Genomic DNA, 22,686 nt, shown 5'->3' with positions numbered 1-22,686 from the left:
GTTTTCAATTTTCCTTGTAAACAAACACAGTCAAGCATTCACACATATCGATTTTCCTTCAATGATTGAATATAAAACATCTGGACGTACAGACAGTATCAATTAATTTGAAGCAAAATTTATATTTATATTCATGAATATTTAATGCGCTTAGGCCCGGTTTCTGGAAACATTTTATTTGGCCAGTTAGTTAACTCTCCGATAAATACAAAAATCATGTAATGTGATTGGTCACTTTCTAGCTTGATTTAACCGGCCGTTCAGTTATCGGATCGTTCCAGAAACCGGGCCTTAATTAGTGTGATAATCATTTAATAGCTTCTAAGACAAATATCCACTAATAGTCAAAAAACTGTTATTTTAAAAACTGGATATATTATAGCACATAACACTTTTCCAGGCGGCATCATTATGGACATCACTCCAAGTTTCGTAAGTATTCTTTACCAGAAGAACCTGGATCGAGAAAGCGTCATCATCACCACGATAAGAATGACATTTCTGGAAGTAATAAAGGGCGTAGAATATCCACACAACCGGAAGATTTACCACTCATGGCAGCAGACAGGGATCAATTGGATAGTCATAGATCAGATGATGCTCGCGGCCTCCGACGACATAAAACTTCGCGGCCTAGCAATGCGTCAATGGTTCACATCGGGAGAAAAGAAGGCGTTGAATTACATCCGTCTATCAAAAAGATGTACGATCACAGCCCCCACGCTGTAAGATAATGCATTACCGTGAATTACAATTTGAAATATGTTTGTCTTTTGTACATAGATTTTTGTTGAATTGGATGAGCTCTTTTCTGCCAATGAGGAAAGGGAGTGGAAAGAAACCGCTCGCTGGATAAAATACGAGGAAGACGTCGAAGAAGGGGTTGACAGATGGGGAAAACCACACGTAGCTTCGCTTAGCTTCCATTCTCTGCTAAATTTAAGAAAATGTCTTGAGGATGGTCTTGTCGTTTTGGATATGGAGGAAAGGGATCTACCTGCTATCGCTTACCGAATTTCTGAAGAAATGTACAAGGAAGACTTAATAAGAGACGACGACAAAGCAAAAATAATGAGAACATTACTGCACCGACACAGACATGTTAACGAACATCACGATCGGAGTTTTAAATTTTCAAAGAAATATAGTTACGCTTCCTTACAGGTGAGCATTTAGTGGGTGTTTTATGTTATAACAATCTGATTTCCCCCACATGCATTAAATTTTGAAAATTTGTATACCTATTAAGTCGGTGTTATTTTCGTGACATTTTATATAAGCTGTCGTATTTTACCATTGCTTTCTACTCAAAAATAAATAATCAAGAATCATTTGATAATTCTTTGCAAAGATTAAATAATGTTATACTTTTTTTTAGCAGAATTAAATACCAATTTATAGAACAATTGCTTTTTAAAAACTTTTACTTTGCCAAAGACTTTAAATGTAATGTAAATTTGTGTTTTTAAACGCGAAAGTATCGAAATGAATAAAATGGAACGAATGAGCTGGCTATTTGAGTGGACTACGTCTACCAGTTCACATATGCGGATCAAATAAATATTATCTGAATGTGAAGCCTAAAAGAATGCGGGGAAGCTTCATCCTGTTGGCAATTACATAATCTGAAACATGTTCCCAAATCAGATTTTTATTAGAAAATTACATTAAATGCAAATGTGCACCAATTTACCTACCTGTCAAACTACGTTCAAACTCCAAAACTAATTGATGGAATTGAAAAATCAAATAACTGTTTGGACAGAGAATTAATAGTTATTTAATAAACTAGTTTGTTAATGAAGGCAATTAATAATCGAAACTGTTTAAAGCACCAACGAGTGTAGCGAGTGAGTGCCTTTAATAGTTGAGATTATTAATCGCCTATTAAGTTGATTACAAAAATTTTCCGCAAACTTTTTTTTTGTGACAAAATTAAAGCCAAATCAAAACCAATTTCATATTTTTCGATAAATACCTTCATCCTTTTTTTGTCCTCAGGGTAGGCCATTTTAAAATTTTTCAACACTCCATTCACATTCAATTTCACGTAAAAATCACGGTTGCTAAGAAAACCTAGTTATCTTTGAAAAATATGACATGCGAATTATAACCGAAAAGGACGGCTTTTGAAAAAGTCAATTCGTAATTGTGCAGTTATGGAGCTATAAAATATAGAAAACCCTGCTGCAATGTTGGTAAGTGCAAACCATGCATGTTCGAGGTTGTTTATACATCAAAATATCATCAAAACGTCAAAATCGCAAAAATCGTTGATTAATGAAAAATATTTTAGACAAAATAATGCATTAATATTGAAATTAACAAGCGGTCAACGGAAAAATACATTTTAAATGATATATTATATGCGCCCACACCGCCAGTTTTGCAGATTGAAACTTCAAATAAGACGAAATAAAAATGTAATTAGCGATTTTCTCCCATTTGGCTAAATTTTGGTATATATTTTCATTTGGTAGTTATAAATAATATACCCGTATCAAAAGTACCCAGCATTCCGTTGCACATTTTTTTTTTTTTGTCAACAATTCCGTTTTTTAATCTTTAAACCTAGATATGGTTGATTCAGTATGTTTAAAACTATAGGACCTTTGTTCTAGAATATTTCAAAGGATAAATTTGACTATTCTGCAATAAAAATGCACGATTTGTCATTTCTGGACCAATCAGAACAGAAACTTCCTAATTATTCATCACATGTGAAAATTATGGGTTATTTCTTAGTGATGATTATCAGGAAAATTTATTATAAATTTTGTTCGTTGAATAGTCCCTCGAATACCACTCTTAGTCAAAGTTTAGTAGACTATGTTTGTGGTGTCCCCCACGCTTGAGAATACCACTCGTGTTCAGCAACTTTGCCTACTCGTGGTCGTGGTATTTTATAAGTGATAATAACTGTTTTAGTCGTAGAACCAAAAGACAAAGAGATATTTAGCAAAAACTCATTTTTAAGAACTTCTTGAGTGCTGTCAAATTTTTTCCGTACAACAACGTATTGATGGGAACTTTTGATATATTATTTATAAATAACTACATACTTACTAAATGAAAATATTACCACAATTCACTTAGCTGGTAGAAAATGCCTAAGAAACAATCATAATTACTGGACTAAAATAAAAATCTTAAACAACTTGTACAGTAAATATGTATTATAGTTGCGTTCAAGATTTGTACAGGATGGTTCAAATCGCTCGTAGTGGCAGATTCTTTGCAACAACCTAAGACAAAAATTTTGATACAATTATGTCTACATCGTATACATAGACTCCAATCGCTTTCGACCAGAATGCTATTAAATATTTCCCCAAAAAAATTCTCTTGTACGACGCTAATTATGGTTTTTTAAATGTCTAGGTAGGTGTTGTAAACAAAATTAATCACAAAGTTACTATTATAAGAATAGTTACATTAAGCTGCTATAAACTAATGTATCTTCCTGAACTCACCTTCAATATTCAACACACTGCACATGATATACTCCTGAAATAATATTTTGTATTATATCTTAAATTAGACATAAAATAGCAGTAATTAGATAATAAGAAGAAAAGCAGAATAAGTGTAGCGCCACTAATATCTACAAAAATTAACAATCAGCATAAGATTATGTATTTACTTTTTAGGAAAACAATTAAAACTACGGGCACATCCATTTTTCGGATATACTCATTCTTTCGCTTAGTTAACAACGAAATACACGGACCGGCACAAAAAACGACTCACTTTGAATTTTATTAATATAATGAATTAATAAAGTATACTCGAAATGTTTTGGATATGGATTGTCAAACTCAAGGTCACTTAATTTGGCCTCTGGCGGTTTTTAGAAAAACTGAAGTTAAGTTTTGCAATACATGCCTATTTTGTTTTCCAGCTTGTATTTTGTTTACATATTGCTACAAAGGACCTAGTAAACAGTGTTAGTATTAGTTGCATTTAAAACGTTTAAAAGTTCAGGCAGCAACTGTGCAAAATTCATATCGCCAAAAAGGGACATGACTACCATTAAGAACATAATTACAAGCTTAAATAATTTAAGCATTTATCTACTTTCTCCATAATATTTTCAGTAACCGAAGTATTGTCCGAAACAGCTGCGGTAGGGCACCCATAATTTCAGTTAAATAATAAATGACATTTGCGTGAAGTTTTGATTTTTCTATACAAAGCTGAAAAATTATGAAACACAATGAATTTGTTCTAGAAAGAAGTAAATATATTACCGTTTCATTTCGAGAAATCTAAAGATAGGTACATGAGAATTTTGTTGTGGAAAGTTTGCCGTCAATCTATGTCTAAAGGTGTTTGCTTTTAGTTGGTCTGGTTGGAATCGCATTAGGTTCGACTACGCGTATTTCATAATCCCAAATAACAAATCACTTTTGTTTGATGAATAATTGCAAAGAAGTTACAGAATTGTTTTCGGAATATGCATTCCTTAAAGTTTTATCATTTAAAGTTAACAACACTTTTCCCCCTTACCTAACAATCAGAAAATTTTATTTAACTCTCCTTAGAGAGAAAGCATACGCATTTTTCTGGATTAGATTACAACATCTTAATTGTAACAAAACACTTCAACATTACAAAAAATATTTCGGTTGTCCTTTTTGTTCACCGAATGAAATAATATTGTGAGAATCTTCTTTGGCATGTCACATTTAATTGAAACAAAATGTTCTTATAGTTGAAATGTGGACATGTTGCTTGTTCGCTTGCCAGTGTATTTGTTTACTGTAGATTTAAAGACCAAGTGTCTGTTATCTCTTTCTGTGTTTTACGTCTTTATTATGGCGATGTAGCAGTGTGAGCTTTATTTTTATTTTAATTTACAAGCTATCTGTTGATTAAATCAATATATCTGTTCTAAAGTGTGTAGCTTTACGTGCAGTATATTTAATTTCACTGCAAATGTAGTCGCAGATGTAGCTATGATAGGTAACAGAGACCAAACATAGCTCAGGTAATTCCACCATGATTAGGATGTTTTTTTATGAAATAAATAAACTTGTTACAAATTGGTGAAATGCGGCAGCTTGCTCTTCCTACTTATTTCGGAATCAGTGTTGATGACAATGGTGATGCTTGCAGTCGCTGTGGCTGGAAGACGGCGTCAGCTACGATGCGCTGATGATGGCCCGCTGCTCCGTGTGTTCGTCACAGGGACAGCTGTGTGCCCCGCACGCAATGACTCGCGGTCCTTCTTATCCACACGTAATGTCCACGTGTGTCTCTTTTTTCCAACTTGAATGTACTTTAATTAATGTTTTTTCGTTGACGACATTTATTTAGTTTTAGTTTTGATCTTGCGGTCAATCTTGCTATTAATTCAAAGTGCCAGTTGCTTGGCTTTAGCCGCTATGAATCAGTTTTTATTTTTTCTTTACATATTTAGTTTTTTCGTTATTCAAGCAATTAAAATAACATCGCCAATTCCTGGAAGCATTTTCTAAGTATAGTGTTGGATTTTTTTAAATCAAGCTTCAAGTTGATATACAAAAAAAAAGTCTCGTCTGAGATGGTTTCTTGATAATTTTATCCAGCACTATATAGTCGTGCATGTGGCTTGAGGTTGCACCTTTTTTGTGTCTAAAATGTTCTGAAACATGAAACACAATTTAAGCGGAAAGTGTATGATATTTTTGTCAGATTCAAAAATGTTTTCGGAGAAATCAAGCGGTTTTTTTTTTATTACAAAAAAAAACTGTATTTTAGTACTGTTAGTAAAACGTTTAAACAGTTTTTTTTCCATGAGATCACACCAACAGAAAAGAATTATGGACATCTATGGCTTTAACTATGAGTAATAGCGTTGTAAATGCAAGTCGACTGGAAAACATTTTAATTGTGTATCTTCCGCATGGTTTGACGGAAAATTTGTTTTCATGATTTGCACAAATAAGATACCTTTATCACGTAACGTATCACGTAAATTTAAGGGGCAAAATAGAAAAAATATTGTATTATACTCGGTTTATAGCCATTTTGTCGCACTTGTTTGCTTTATGGCACTCGTCGCTGCGCTCGTCGTGCTTTAAAAAACGCGTGCGACAAAATGGTGTCTTATAAAACTCGTATAATAAATTACTATTTTTGCATATTGTAATGTAATGGAAGTAGCACTTTTTTAAACGGAAAATCGTAATGAAAGTATGTAGTACTTTTTATCATAATTTTTTCCATCTCCTTGGTGGATTCTCAAAGCATACCTACTTTTTTTTTGTTAATTTTTCATAAATTCTTTTAGGCCAAATTTCTCAACTTACAACGATATGCAAAAAAAATAGCGTCTACAACACATTATGAAAGTCTCTTTTTTTCATGAATGTGCAGTTTGATTAACGAGGGCGTAGCCCGAGTAAATCAAGCAAATAACTAGTTGTACAAATAACTAATTCAAGTACCTACTTCGTAATAGTTATTTACATAATTAGTGGGATAAAAGCAATATTACAGGACTCGAGTGTGAAGATTGCAGATGACGAGGGCGTTAGCCCGAGTTCATCTGTAATCACACGAGTTTTCTGTAATATGCTTTAGCCCACGTGTTATGTACAAAATTTTATCTAAGACCGCCCCAAATTAAAAAAATAAATCTTATCTATTGATTTTCGCCAGTGAAATAAATGAGTTTCATTACCGCACTCAGTGGGATAAGAATTTACTTTTCCCACTGAGTGAGGTAATGAAAGTCATTTATCCCACTGAGTGCGGTAATGAAACTCATTAATGAAAATGCGTGAGGTAATGAAGTTCTTATCCCACTCAAAATTAGTGGGATAAGTATCATTTATTCCACGGGATTAGATAAATGAACTTTACTTTTTGTGCACAATTTTATTGACTTTTTTCACACAGAAAGATGCTAACAGCTGGCTTTATTCAACGCCAGACGTAAATATTAGAGTAATATATTTTTCCAGATTTATAAAATTGGAATGGAAATAAAAATACGAAGAATTTGTATAAAATTCATTCTTTTGGTCAAAAGGTTACCTGATGTAATGTAGCTGATAAAATTTACCTACAGTATTTTCATTAATTCTGTCATCCTTAAAAACACTAAAATTAAAAGCAAACATACTATTTACTCAAGTTGAATTGTTCTTTGTGGAAATTGCAGATTTTTTATTTCAGTCAGAATCACTGGAAAAATTACTCGGAAAAACACTGAAAACATCAAGGATTATTTTAGCTCGCTTGATGAAAGTACGCTATTGTTCTGATAAAACTTTTAAATTGAAATAGCTTGTGTGTACTCATGCCGCTGCCAATTTAAATGAAAATCCGTTTGGTTTATTAATGTTTTCCAAACATTTTAAAGCTTTTCCGAATCCATTTATTATAATTCATAAAATTCATTTGTGTTCTTCAATGCTTTACTAAAAATATTTCCTGTCACAATTATTTCATCATGTTGGTGACACTTTTTTTATTTACGTCTCTTGTTTAGAATCTACAAGATGCCGAAAAAAGAAAGATTTCTCATGCACCTGATGCTTACAAGAATGGTGGACAAGGGACAAATGATACCAACAGTCGCTTGATGAGTCCTGAGAATCATACTGTCGTGGACATAAAAGAAGAGACATACTCGGCAAGTGCGGAGGATGTACGTAAGGCCCGTAACGACGCCATTTTGAAGAGAATCCCTGCCGGGGCTCAGAGTTCGAGTATTCTTGTCGGAGAAGTTGATTTTCTCGAACAACCGACGATGGCCTTCATGAGACTAGCCGAGGGAGTTGTGATACCCTCGCTTATTGAAGTTAACATTCCAGTGAGATTTATTTTCATTCTGCTGGGACCGAAAACGGCTAATTTGGACTATCACGAAGTGGGCAGATCGATTTCAACCCTCATGGCTAATCAACAGTTCCATAACATCGCCTACGGTGCAAGCAACCGAAAAGCTCTACTCTCGGCTATTAACGAATTCTTGGATGACAGCATCGTGCTGCCGCCCGGCGATTGGGAGAGACAGGCTCTCTTGCCAATTGAAGAAATTAAAGCCAAGAGCGAAGAAATCAGAAGGAGAAAAGAGAACGCGTTGAAGTCGGCCGCTGAAGCTCAGGGAATTACCAAAGCGCTTTTGGCGGGGGAAAGTGACGATGAGAAAAAACCGCCGTTTCCTAATCCCTTGGAAAGAACAAGGAGACCTTGGGGCGGCCTAATTAACGACCTAAAACGACGTTATCCACATTTTAAAAGCGACGTCGTAGACGGCATAAACGCTCAGTGTATGGCGGCTGCAATTTTTATGTATTTTGCGGCGTTGTCTGGCGCCATCGCTTTCGGGGGTCTCATGGGAGCCAAAACCGATGGTTTCATGGGAATATCTGAAACTCTCGTGTGCACTGCTATTTCAGGCGTCATTTTCGCAATTCTTTCCGGCCAGCCTCTTGTGATCGTTGGTAGTACGGGACCACTACTTCTCTTTGACGAAAGTTTATATCAATTTTGTAAAGCAAATGAAATTGAAAATTTATTTTTAACGACGCGTGTATACATCGGACTTTGGTTAGGCGTAATAGGATTAGTAGTTGCCCTCCTGGAGGGGAGCGTTCTCGTTAAATTATTCACTCGTTTCACAGAAGACATTTTCTCGGCGCTCATCGTTTTACTTTACATAATTGAAAGTGTTATGAAATTGTTTTTCGTGTACGATAGGCATCCACTTTTATCAGATTACTGTGAATCCGAAGCTTATTATGCCACAAACACATCATATCCTGAGTATTCCGATATAAATAACTATTTACTAAACGACACAACTACGTCGGTTAAGAGACTACCAACGCAGGATATGTTTGGACCAATCAATCAACCGAATACAGCTTTGTTTTGTACCATTTTGGCTTTAGGAACGTTCGTCATTGCCTACTATCTGAAATTGTTTCGGAACAGCCAGTTTCTGGGCAGAAATGTGAGTATATCAATTAATAATAATAAGAGGGATTATTATGTTTATGTCGTATTTTTTTTTAACGTGGAACGGGATGACATGGCAAGTGCGGCTAAGGTGTAGGGCAATATTAAAGGGAAATTGATTTTAGAATAATTTTACTTACACTCAGTTTGTTTAATAAATTTTATCATGACTTGATAGTAATACCCGTTATGATAAATTAAAAATTAATCCGGCTTGAATGCCGTGTCACCGGGTGTGTGGTGGCTCAAATAATAATAATAATAATAATATTCGAACTGCCAAAGTGGCAACCTTTTATACCTTTTAAGTTTTAAATGCAAACTCTTTGTTGGTCTAATTTACATTTCTTAAAGGTCAACTAATGTCATGATTTTAAGTATTTTATATCTTCTGAAATTAGCAAAATACTTACACAAAGAAAATAATAAAAGACTAACTTCAAATCAACATGTTAAAATTTTGAAGAATTTGCTATAATTAAATATTTTAATCATACCAAAGGAATCATACATAAAAACTATTATCAAAAAATCAAACTGTCAGATGTTTCAAGTATTATTTGAATAATACAAGATAATCAATAGAAAAAGAGATAAAGGGCGGAAAACAAAACTTCTGTAAACGTGTGGCGTAGTGTCAAAAATATTAACAACAACGGTGAAGAGAGGTTTTGCGGAAATTCCAATAAGAAGGGTTATTAATATGTAGTACCTAAATGTAATCATCGTTTTCTACGTTCTCATTTCGAAAATATGATTCTGTTATGAATACCTTTTATTCTGGAGTGAAAACCATTTTCTGAAATAAAATTAATGTAAATGTCAAAATTGACAGTTTATTAAGTTACGCCGCACGTTTTCAGAAATTTGGTTTTCCATAGCCATATCTCCTTTTTTGTTGATCATGTGTATAGAACGATATGGGATAATTTTTAATGTATATTGTGCTAAAAAATTGTCGCAACACTAAACGTATTTTTGCATTACTTTGTGTAGATATCTTTTCTCATCACGAAACAAACAATATTTTCGAAATTCGATGTGTTGCGACAATTTTTTGGCGCAGTGTATACAGGATTGTACACGTAAGATGATCAACCTGATCAGGTAAAATTGCAACCGAAAAGACCATTCACAAAGTAATCTCGATTCCTATTACATTATCCGTCATTATCATAATGCACATAATACAGACAGCTTTTAACGTCAGCCTAATGAATGTCAAGTTCTGACAGAAAAATACCTCTCTCAACAAATTATGATTTAATATGGAATAATAATAAGCAATTAAAATCACAAAAGTAATGGGATGGGTAAGTGGGATCATATCGGTTCTGTCATCGTTCGAAAACCTTTTCAAATACTAAATATGAACGAAAAATGCAATGACAGATATAAACTCCGTACGGTGATAGATTGCACGTTTTTAAATTATAGTTCCAAAACATAAAGCAGTGAAAAATACTAAACTCTCCATCTCAATTGTTTCACGTTATGTAGAAAACCGTTGTATCCCTGCAGACTAATTGCCACCACACTACTCTCTGGGTCTGTCTTCTGTCAGAAAACGTACAATGTATCAGAGTACGGAGCTTACCTATCTTTCAAATTAATGGAATACCTACTTGGATTCGCGATTTAATTTTTAAATACCAAAACACAATGTATTCTTTGTCAAATGTACTTTGGGTTGCATTTTTACCTGGTCATGCTCGTCATCTTACGTGAATAATCCTGTATTAATTTGTCGTGTTTGATTGGTTGCATAAACCAATCCAAATCTTAACCCACCAACTTATAGTTCTCCCAGAGCTGCAGCGATTTTATGGCAGGGCAATAGTAATTATTACGCCTGTTGAGATGCCGATAAGCGACATAAACAGACCCCTGTCAATCATCATTTTCGTTCTATACCTGTCAGTTTACAGGGTAGTACTTGGACGAATTTACGATTAGGGGTGGTACTTGCGGTTTAAACCTATTGGTGGTGTTGTTAACGTTTATACAATGGTACCCTACCATAAAATCGCTGCAGCTCTGGGAGAACTATAACATACTTACATACATCTTATTTTATTACCTTTTTTAATAGTCTCTCGTCTCCTACATCTCATCATTTACTTTCATAATTGCCATTATCTTTTAATTAAAATTAACAAGATTAATGTCTTGTGTTATGACGATTTTTTTTATCTGAAATAATGAAGAGTTTTCTTTAGCATGGTCCTGCCTGAAGTATTTAAATGTTTTACTTTCTTTTACACTCTAATAAAACATCTAGGCTGTATCTTTTTTCTTCCTAATTATCAATCTGTGAGATTTTAACTTTTAAGATAGTTTCAAACAGGTTCTACTTAAATTGGCATATCTTGTTAAGTAGATTTGATTTTCTATTAGGTACCTACTCGTAATTAATTATTAATACTGATCTACAAAAGTATTCGTATTCTTAATTTAAAAATTTAAAACACTGCTCTATATTGTTGAATTGTAACATCCTTTTTTAGGAAAGCATCGTCTATTGACACTTCTCTTTTCCACATATAGGTACTTTTCTCAACCCTTTACTTATGAATACAGCATACAACACCTCATTTCTAATGCATTGAGAACATCTTCATTCGTTTTTAATGTCCACATTCCAACTTCATTGTGAATCACTTCCATCCCTGATTTTCTTTGAATTAACTCTATCGTCCCCGTCGGATGTGACAAGAAGCTTCATTAAGTACATATTGGTAAAAAGAAAATATCTTAGAACAAGTTTAAATTGTTTATGAACTCTTTATATGTTACATGTTACAGATTAGGAGAGTATTTATTTATTTCACAACATAAATATAAATTGTAAACATAAAAGATAAACCACTAACAAATTCAGTAGCACGTATTTATTTTTAGTACATTTTCGCTGTTGTTGAAGTTAGTTTGATTAGAATTTTCAAAATGTTTGCAGGCAAGACGAGCGCTTGGAGATTTTGGAGTTCCAATAGCCATAATAACAATGGTTTTTGTCGATTACATGATTCCAGAAACGTATACGGAAAAACTCAATGTGCCTGAAGGATTATCTCCAACAAGATCTGAAAAAAGGGGCTGGTTTATACCCCCTAACGGTACTGATGAACCAGCGCCCGTCTGGATAATGTTTGCTGCGGGAATACCGGCAATGCTTGTGTACATTCTTCTATTTATGGAAACTCATATTGCCGAGTAAGTGTCTCTACAGTTTATCGTAAACAAAGATTTTCATAAACAAATATCCTTTTAGACTTATCATCGATAAAAAAGAAAGAAAGCTCAAAAAAGGGAGTGGATTTCATTTGGATATAGTACTTATTTGCTTGATCAACATTTTATGCGGATTCTTTGGTCTACCGTGGATATGTGCAGCAACCGTTCGTTCCATTGCTCACGTTTCGGCATTGACTGTCATGTCGAGAACCCATGCTCCTGGTGAAAAACCTCACCTAATAGAAGTTAAAGAACAGAGACTTTCAGCACTGGTAGTTTCAATATTAGTTGGATTATCTGTTCTGATGTCTCCGCTACTGAAACGTGTACCCATGTCTGTACTCTTTGGAGTGTTTCTGTACATGGGTGTAGCTTCCATCGATGGTATTCAATTCTTCGACAGAATCAAACTATTGTTTATGCCAGCAAAACATCATCCACAAGCTTCCTACGTCAGAAGGGTGAGTTTATTTTGTATATTTACATAGAGCAATTAGTCTTTATTAAAATATGTTAATTTTATCTTTAGAAACATTTGTTGGTTTAACTAACAATGTAGATAACTATTCATTTTGCACTTATTCTGATAAAAATACATTGTTATCTTTACTGGTTTTCAACAAGTTTGATTTGAGATCAACAGTACTATTGACTACTACACGATTAAACTTTTATACTTCTATACATTTTTTCTATTGTCGTTTTGTTCCGTTAACATCCTATGCATTAATTTTTTTATGCACTGAAAATTTTATAATTAATATTTTCAGTCTAAGTTGTAAAAACGTATTTGTACTTATTTACGAGTACAAAAGATTTGATTGGTGCTTGTCTAAACAAAAATATTCAGCTATAATATAACAAGTGGTATGATTATTATCGATGATATTATGAGTGAAATTGTGCTGGAGATTTCACGAGTCCGAAGGACGAGTGAAATGTCCTGCTTCAATTTCACGAATTTAATATCATCGATGATTAATCATACCACGTGTTATATTCGATGAGACAATATAATGAATGAAATACAAAATTATTCATTTATTTGTCAAATTGACAAATTTATTTCAATCAAAAATCGTAACGACAAAAGTAAATAAGAAAATAATTTTTTTGTTTTTTATAATCGCTGTGATAGCCATGCAACTAAGGACTTTTACGCGTTTTCATTGGATCATTCATGATCACGTGATACGTAAATTATATTGTCATATATAATATGTATACCAAGGGACAGATATATTGCCGGAAATTTTTTCGAGCAGTCCTCACACATGAGTGTTTGTAGCAAGAAAATTACACGAGGGCGCCAGCCCGAGGGTAATTTTGAGCGACAAACACGAGTGTTGGACTGCAAGAAAAAATTTCTGGCGATATATATCTGTCCCGAGGTATATTCGGAAGAGAATCGCCCGAAAAATTTGTTCCCTAGGTCAATTATATCGGAAATTTTCCCTAGGGAAAATTTCCGCTTAATTAAATTGTGATTGGTTGCTATTCAAACAATTCGGAGTTGTGATTTGTCAATATAAATCATGTGACATTTGAGGGCGATTCTCATATATAATATACCAAGGGACAGATATATTGCCGGAAATTTTTTCGAGCAGTCCTGACAGACGAGTGTTTGCCGCAAGAAAATTACACGAGGGCTTCAGCCCGAGGGTAATTTTGAGCGACAAACACGAGTGTTGGACTGCAAGAAAAAATTTCTGGCGATATATATCTGTCCCGAGGTATATTCGGAAGAGAATCGCCCGAAAAAATTTTTCCCTAGGGCAATTATATCGGAAATTTTCCCTAGGGAAAATTTCCGCTTAATTAAATTGTGATTGGTTGCTATTCAAACAATTCGGAGTTGTGATTTGTCAATATAAATCATGTGACATTTGAGGGCGATTCTCGTAATAATTTTTATCCAAATTTTATTTTCATTTTTACGTAGTGATAATTTATCAAATTATATTACGTTCAACTTTTTTTGTCTGTTTGTCAAACGAAGATATTAATGAAGAGTTTTGTGCATTCGCTTAAAAAAGTTGAAATAGTTATTTTCATATGAGTCAATTACTTTTGAAAGATGTCAAGTTAGGTATATAACCGGGAAAGATTATATATTTAGTTATATACCACCTTCCCGGTTATGTATCTCAGGAAACCACTGATCTCGATGGTACACCACATCAGTTTACCAGAGAGATTTTACACAGTATGTACCTATGTATTATCGAATCACATTTTCATAGCTTATTTGTATAGCAAGTGTCGGCAATGATTAAATACAAAAGAAGCCATTGTTTTTCTTCATCTACAATTCAGAAGTCATTTGATCAAATTTCACTGTGTTTACGCATTACGACAATTGAGTCATGCATGATACTAAGTATTATTTTTATCTGTACTTGACCATGGTTCACTTATTTTGAATATGTTTCAAAAATGTTAAACAAAATAATATTTTTCTAACATAAATATACTATGTAACATACAAAGAAAGGTAAACACCCAGTACTTATAGTTTAATTTCAATAAGTTTTTGCGGGCAAATGTGTTTTGGGTCAGATAAGAAATGATTAAATTTGCAGCCCTATCTATGCAGTATTCTGCCTTTTGTGCTGCTGGTTCGGTTATTGCAAGTGTAAGGAAATTTAGTTTACATTGAAAATTTTGACTTTTGAATTTTAGAAAACTTGTTGGAAAAGTGTTTTTGTAAGGGGAGAAATGCCGCGAGTGCGTACACTTGGTCAGATTCCTCAGCTTAGTGATTTTGAAAGAGGGCGGATTTTAGAAATTGGCAGATCTGTAGGCACCATTTTAAGATGTTGTCAGGCATGGACTCCAGAAGGCCGTGAATATAGGGCTAGGGGCACCGGACGTCGTAGGATGACAACAAGAGTATCAAGATTAATAAAAGGGTGTTTACCTTTCTTTGTCACATAGTATAAATGAAATTTTAAATGTACAACATAAATATGGCTACCTACTAAATTTGTTACAAAATATTAATGTAATTCCTTGCAATTGTACCTGACTTTCTATTTAAAAAAAACCCTCATTTTCAAAGTCCTTCAATTTCGCTTGTTAAAACGTGTTAATGAGATGACCTCTTACAAATGAAGTTTTAGTATCTATAATTAGACATATAAATTAGGAACGACGGTTTTTTGTATATGATTAAGTGCTAGTGACATAACATAGAGTCAATTGTTGTCGACAGATGAGGCAAGAAACGTTTTAGACAAAATCTTGTTTTGTTAAAAACACTGATTTTTTTTTTGTAAAAAATTCAAATAGTGAAGTCGGGTTGATGGACTGTATCTATTATTTTTTTTCCGCGCAAGTAAATTCAAAAGTGATTGTTAATTAAATGGGAAATTAAGCTATTTTATCAGTAATTTGGAAAAGTATCTTAAGATTCACTAAGTTTGATTTTTCTTACGTCAATAATTTTGAAGCACAAAAGAACATGGTTTACTTAGAAAATATTGTAATACAAGTCTTTCGCAAATTATTGTGTAATCAAGGAGCTTGAATAAAATTATTTTCACACAACAAACATATGTATGTAATTAAATCCGCAGTTCTTTGTAATTATATTCTGAATATTTTATTACTAAAAATAAGTATATTCCTGTACAGTTTATGAAACACACGAAATGGAAATAGAGTTCTTACACCCGAATCATAAAATAGTCATTATCTGAACACAAGAATATATTTAGCAAATCTAATGTTTTTTTAGGAGTTCTTGGTGATTTTTTTAAAATGTAACTACCTACAATGAGCACCTAATTATACAGACAAAATCCAAGTCACGTGAATTTCTACAAGCATGATTTAATAACAGTCTATCTTAATAACGGCTATAATTTACAAAACGGTGTTATAAAGTTTTATACCGTTTATTCCAATTATTTTTTCTTACTAAAGACAGGAGGTGTTTAAATAGCAGTTATGTATTGTAAATCAGGTGACATCATTTTGTTGACTAAACCGGGGCATCGTTAACCAACTGAAGCTCCATTCTCCATTACCAACCTACTATCAATTTATTAAGATATTCTATCTACTTAAAAGAACATAATGATACATTAAAACCTACTCATCTAAACGGACCGACGCATTAAAAGCGAGTGTTGAACTTCTGTTAACGTTCCTCTTCGTCTTTTTTCTTACTTTCTAGCTGCACAATCAATTTCAACGTAAGCTGTGTGGTTTGATACCTAAAATTATTTCATACAGAATGGTTGATGTAAGACTCATGGAAAGATACGACAACATAACAATTTAAGTATCAAAAGAATGACATTTTATTTTTATTCAGTGAATACTTTTTGCTTTGAGTTGACTAAGCTAACATAATTTTAACTTAATTTAGAAAAAAATTTTGAAAACATTAGTTGCCAACACAAAATTAGTATCGCGTTTCGGCGATTAAAAAGCAGAAGCAGCGTACAAGAGACTTTTTATACGAGGGACGTCAGGTGCATTGCTGAATAATTTGGAAAGTCGCTTTCGCCTTAAGGTACTTACTATATAAAGGTGGTGTTTACGTAATAATGTTTTATACAAGTTAACTTTAAATAAAAGAAACGTTTTGTGAATGTATTATTCATTTTTGCTAATTTTGCAAAAACGCACATTTTTTAAATGTTCAAAAAATAAAAAAATTTCTCGTTTTTATGAAAACAACAATGTTTTTCTTTGCATTATTGTCAACGTGTCAATTTGTTTTCGTAAGTGCAAAGCAATTATTTTTGTTATTTGTCCTTGCATCACATGAACATCGCATAATTTATTGTTGCAAGACATTATTAAATGGACTTTAACAAATCCTATAATATGAAACCACAAACAATATACGAGTACTAGGATTTTTAATTACTTATGAGAGCCCTATCATCACGAGCACTTCTTTTTATTGACAGTTTTCTCGCGAAAATTCCGTGATTGCATTTGTTGCATTAAACATTACTGTCCATGCATTTATGCATACCCGATTTTGTGCTGTTCCGACAAGATAAATATTTTAACATATTCTGTAGAACTACATGGGTTGTCTTTCTATCTAACAATAAGATACCACCTGATATGATCAAAACGTTTGTTTTTTTTTAATGCAAATAATACTTTTCCCCTTGAATAGAATAATATTTTAAATTGCAATATCACAGCATCTAACATAAATAAACCGAAGTAACTACATGCATTGTTCAGTTATTTGTAAATACTTTTATGAAATGCCGTTAGGATAAACTTATTGAAAAAAAATTAAACACACTACTACTCATTCTGTCTTAGTGGGTTTGTAATTGATTTATGCGAGTAGGGCTGTTAACGCAAATTTGCTGATGACCTCGCCTGTAGCCTGTGTGGGCACGGCTTAATACGTTAAATCGTTCATTCGTGAACGTCAGAACACAGAAAATTAACGAGCAAATTCAACATTCAGTAACACAAATCCATAGGGGATTGTTGCTTATAAAAATTACACTGTTATTTAAAAATGTGTAAATATGTTAAACCACGTGATGAAATTGTAAACTGCTATTAAATTAATAGCTTTTTGGAACACATGGCTTGGAATTAATTATTGTTATATTCATTTGAAGTTTTTTTTTTCATTTTTACAGAAATACATTATGTATATTTAGAAATGTGACTGTTATTTCTCAACTGGTAAAAACCATATCATTTCACTCTTTGAAATTAAGAAAAATCTGTCTGAAAAAATTTATTTTTACAGTTAATACATTGTAAATAAAATAAAAAATAATGGCACATTGCGTTAAGCAAAATGTCATGAAAAGACACTTCTTTGTTTAAATAATTAATTTTATTTATATAAGTTAAATAATTCCCATTTATATTCTCTTAAAGTACTGTACGATTCTAAACAGCTCACAATTTAATCATGGTAAAAAATATTAAATCGGCACGTTGACAGTTACGCTATTTATAATGGCAGTTGGTGAAATATTCAAAACAATAATTTCTCAATCTATTGCGGGAGTGTTAAATGTCTCACTATTCAAAACTATTCTCTGCCGTTTATGTCACTTACAATAAACAAATTACCATGAAGTTAAAGAAGGTACCACACCAAAACTATAGAATTCAGTGTTAGAAAAGTCCCTTCTTCTTCTTTTCTTTTTTTCCATCAACAGCTTCTCTGCTACCTTCGAGCGATCTTCGGCGTAACTCTTCGACTGTAATTTGATTTTCTTTCTCCCACTGTTCTTTTTCCAACTCGAACTGGCGTCTCTTCTCATCCAATTCCTTCGCTTGTTGCTCCAGTTGTTTTTTGGTGGCCTCGTGTCGTCTCGTCAATTCGGTTTCGCTGTCCTTCAACTTCTGCTTCTTTTCACGAACCTTCATCTCAAACACTTGTTCCATCTCTGCTTCCATCTTCTTCATTTTGAGATCATGTTCGCGTTTTTCTTCATCCATTTGTGCGAGTGGATTTTTATTTGAAATACGCGACGGTTTTCCGTCCACCCCTAGACCCGCCAGCTTACGACATCTGTAATTTTCATAGTGGACGTTATTCGTTACGTCTTTTAGATCTTGGAGGTGTGTGCGTATGATCATGTTCCTCAACGCGATGAAGTCACAATGTTCCAAATTTTCCACTTCGGCAATACCCCACGGGTACTTGCGTCCTCGGACTTTTTTTCCGTCGACTTCGATGACAGTGTTCGAACCTACGACCGCGAACGGTACACGGTCCTTGAGGGACTTGTTCAATTTGTGTTCTTCATCGTCTTCCGAAGTCTCGGGGAATTCGTATATTTTAATCTTGTGCTGTGCAATTTCATTTAGGATTTGTTTTTTGAAGAGTGCACACTCGTCGGATGTTAACGTATCGGCTTTCGCAATTATCGGAATAATGTTCACTTTATCACATAAACGTTTCATAAATTCTATGTCCAAAGATTTCAGTCCGTGTCCTGAAGGTTGGATGAAGTACAAACAACAGTGTACTCGTTGATCGGGAATTTGTTTTCTTGTTACTCTAGCTTCAGAATTCAAGTAGTCTTCATATTTTGATTCAATGTATTCAATAACTGGAGCCCAGCAGTTGCTGTTGTCCACAGCATCGCCGAAGCCAGGTGTATCGACCATAGTTAACAGAAGATTAACGCCGTTTTCTTTGAGCATCACGCGAGTGGTCTCGACGGCCACAGTCTTTTTGAGTCTTTGAGTCGGTCCTGGGTAATCAGTGGAATTGTAGATCTCAGTCAAAAACATGGAATTTATTAAAGTTGATTTTCCAAGACCTGACTCTCCAACAACCATAAGTGTGAATTCGAAGCCTTTTTTCACAGCTTTTCTGTACACTTGATTAGGCAAATTGGCGAAACCCACGTAGCCGTCGAGCTCCTTGAGTTTAGGCCTCTCCTTGACAATCTCCGGAGTGGATTCTTTGCTGGTGTCTTCTTTGGTTACCTCTGGTGGAGATGACTTTACCGGCGGTTCTGGAGGTTTATCCATCGACGAGATTTTATTGATTCTGTTCGAGTCTTTGGATAGTGCAGTAGTTTCTGTCGAAGTGAAGAACATTTCGCGTTTACTTTGTATCGAAGTCGACGTAGTTTCATTCCCGTTCGTCTGGGAAATCGTGCCGTTCGAATTAGCATTCGTGGGGCTTTGCTGATCCATAAACTTTTGTCTCATGGCTAACCTGTCGAGGCTGGAGAGCCTGTAGGAGCCCCCTATGCTGTCCTTGTCCCGGTCGCGGTTCAAACCGCTCCCAGCGTTGAAGCTGGAAGTGTATTTGGGGAGGGTGGGCGGCGGCGTGGGTTTGTTCTCGGAATTGCGGTTCAAAAGGGCACTACTCGACGTGTACAAGTAACTACTAGGCATTATGTTTGGTCTTGATTTAATTGTGGCGGTCGCTTGCGTGGTAGGGGCAGGTTGAGCATTCACATTGTTGGCACTCATTGTTGTGATAAAACACCGGTCTGGGTTCACACTACCATTGTTGTACACTGCACAATTTTTTTTACGTCAAAGTGACAGTTGCGATGCCGGGTATGAGTAATGTTTAACTGGTCAGCCACGCCCGTAGCGTCTCTTCCGCTCCAGCCTGAAAACATACGAATTCAACTCAGGTTTACACAGAGATTAGGAGAACGTTACCGATAATGCGTCTATTTCCAGTCGAACACTTTGCGTTATCGCGTCTTATCACTCAACAATACACATGCGGGTCACTGTCACTCCTTAACAACTTGAATTTCAACTTTGGTTTGCTTGTTGAATCCAGATGGCGAGGTTTGGCGCCCCCTCTCTGCACAATTGTGGAGCCGTTCGGGGTGTAAAGGGGAGGTGCGACGCCGCAAGCCGCCGTGGAGGGGAGCGTTTACAGTCAACCAAACGAACAGTGGTCGGTTCGGGATGCGTTCGGTCGTGAAATGGCGAGAGTTGCAGCATGAATGCTGTTCTGCGCACAGGTCGGGTCGGGACTGAAATCGATAATGGAGACACGCACATTTTACGAAGCCAATGGCAGTATTTTTAAAATGGGACACGTTTCGAATAATAATCATTTTTCTGCACGTGCACCTTGACAAGTTTAATTATCCAAAATGAACCGGTTCGCATACAAAAAATAATAATAATAAACCCGATGTGTCGATGTTCGACCCTATATTCGAACATTAAGTGCGTAAATAGAACCCTTGTGCGTTTATTTTCGACTCGTGATCATTTAAAATTTTACCCAAATGAAAAGAATTGTTTTCGTCAAATGAACAAATTGAGAATGTCTAAAAACGCACTGAACAACTGTTTTAAGTGTGGGGAACGTTCGTGATTTCAGGAACGATGCGCAAAATCATATTTTCAAATATATTTGAAAAATTACGTTACGGTTGAATGAAACTGATTATTGTTTAAACAGTTATTAACCATTCAGTTGTGTATGTACTATTAAACTCTAAAATTACAGGTCAGATTCAACTAAGTAAATGAGAAGACTTGAAATATCACATGAATAAATTGCAATATTCAGTTACACTTCTGTTCACTGAAAAAGCATACACGTACATTTTGCCTGTGTAAATCAGATTTACGAGCACCTGATGTCACTGTTATTGTCAGTGGCAGATAATTGAAATAATTCGATTTCAGTCGAAGTAAAAATGTACCTACTTGATGCCGCCTCAATTAAGTATTGTTCTTTATTTTCAAGATTTATTGTGGGTTCTTTTAAGTCTGGTATAATCAAAATTCCTTTGTAAATTCTTACCTGATAACTTAATATGAGTAAACATGGAAACAAAGATCAAGTAAATTTACACAGACAAAAAACTGCAAAAATCTCTCTCAAGACTTGTACAGTTACAGTCGATGGACAAATAAAACTGGGACAAAAATGACAATCACATAAGTCAAAATTTACAAATTTGCATCGTTTAATTACGGCTTTATCACAAATGCGTACTCAAATGTGCTTAAATGCCAACGGAAGGCAAATAATGTGTCTAGTCTAGTTTACCTTTCATTAGTTAGTAGATATTCTCAGTTAGAGTTGAAAGTACGAATATGTAAAGTGTAAATAAATTTATTCAATACATTATTTTGGCTATTTAACAACAATTAAGACGATACTCTTATTACACAGTTCTTCCACAATTTTGCACACACTACCTCTACATTTATTTACACATTAAGGAACACCACTTTATGTATTACTTATTCATCTCAGTCTACAAAATCAGCTTTTGTACCTAAATAAGCTGGTGAATTAACGCACGCAGTTTTCAATAAATGTCATTAATTTAGTTTGTCAGATTTGAAATTTGTCATAAATGATACATGTACCTATGTTGCTTAGATACTGTCATCCTTGCAAACACCAACAATTAATTCCTGAGTAGGTACGTATTTTTGTGGTCAGCAGCGTCGAATGGGTGTGGATAGGGGTTAATTTATCCCCATTATTTTGGACCTAACGAAGGGGGGTTTTTTGGACTTGTTAGATCCTTCTCATGACCCAGAATTTTTTTGGCAGGTTATATCGGGACCACCTGTATAGACACTGACAAATATATAGAGGGTGTTTTCGAAGTTGTGGTGTTTCTTTTAACATGTGATAGTATGCTTTGTTCTAAAGAGTTTTGGTCAAAATCACTTTAGTAAAATGTGTACGGCAATGAAGATACAATAAGTTAATTTTTTTGAAATTTCTGAAACCGGTCCTGCTCAAATTTGCGCTGATTTGTTAGAAATTAGAATTGACAAAAAAAATCAAATGAGCATGGACGTTAATCAAAAATACTGTCAGAGTTGCCATCTAATTAGTCGGAATGGCTTTATCATTAGGAAAATAATGAGCCCACAGATATGTTGCTAATGTATGGCCAATGCGATTTCCGGGAAGACAGTAAAGACACCATTCTGGCCCACGTCAGTTATTAATCTAGTACAGCGGAGAAATCGACAGGAGCGGACTCAAAATTTTAGAAAACAATAAAAATATACAATCAATTA

At 34.4% G+C, this 22,686-nt stretch overlaps 2 protein-coding genes across 6 annotated transcripts in view; one reads left to right on the top strand and one right to left on the bottom strand.

Annotated features, from left to right (window-relative positions):
- The window catches only part of Ae2 (Anion exchanger 2), a 141,653-nt gene that overhangs the window by 102,277 nt on the left and 16,690 nt on the right, over positions 1–22,686 (top strand). For 4 of the 5 annotated variants that reach the window (XM_069039445.1, XM_069039428.1, XM_069039438.1 and 1 more), the window contains exons 5-10: positions 401–725; positions 784–1,164; positions 5,119–5,241; positions 7,481–8,950; positions 11,912–12,168; positions 12,227–12,650. In XM_069039445.1, the coding sequence (XP_068895546.1) occupies positions 401–725; positions 784–1,164; positions 5,119–5,241; positions 7,481–8,950; positions 11,912–12,168; positions 12,227–12,650 (2,980 nt within the window). The remainder of the gene's footprint in view (positions 1–400; positions 726–783; positions 1,165–5,118; positions 5,242–7,480; positions 8,951–11,911; positions 12,169–12,226; positions 12,651–22,686) is intronic. The other variant, XM_069039452.1, reaches the window with a different exon arrangement.
- pnut (septin 7-like protein pnut) lies at positions 17,909–20,625 on the bottom strand. Its single transcript, XM_069039482.1, has 2 exons — positions 20,332–20,625; positions 17,909–20,278 (listed from the first exon to the last, which is right to left on the bottom strand). The coding sequence occupies exon 2, from the start codon at positions 20,131–20,133 to the stop codon at positions 18,313–18,315; it is 1,821 nt and encodes a 606-aa protein (XP_068895583.1). The 5' UTR covers positions 20,134–20,278; positions 20,332–20,625; the 3' UTR covers positions 17,909–18,312.

Source organism: Tenebrio molitor, chromosome 1, assembly GCF_963966145.1.
Source record: "Tenebrio molitor chromosome 1, icTenMoli1.1, whole genome shotgun sequence".
Classification (NCBI taxonomy): Eukaryota; Metazoa; Arthropoda; class Insecta; order Coleoptera; family Tenebrionidae; genus Tenebrio; species Tenebrio molitor.
This window is presented reverse-complemented; position numbering and strand designations above follow the sequence as displayed.

Coding starts and splice junctions, on each gene's coding strand:
- pnut (XM_069039482.1), bottom strand. CDS start 20,133: ATGAGTGCCAACAATGTGAATGCTCAACCTGCCCCTACCACGCAAGCG.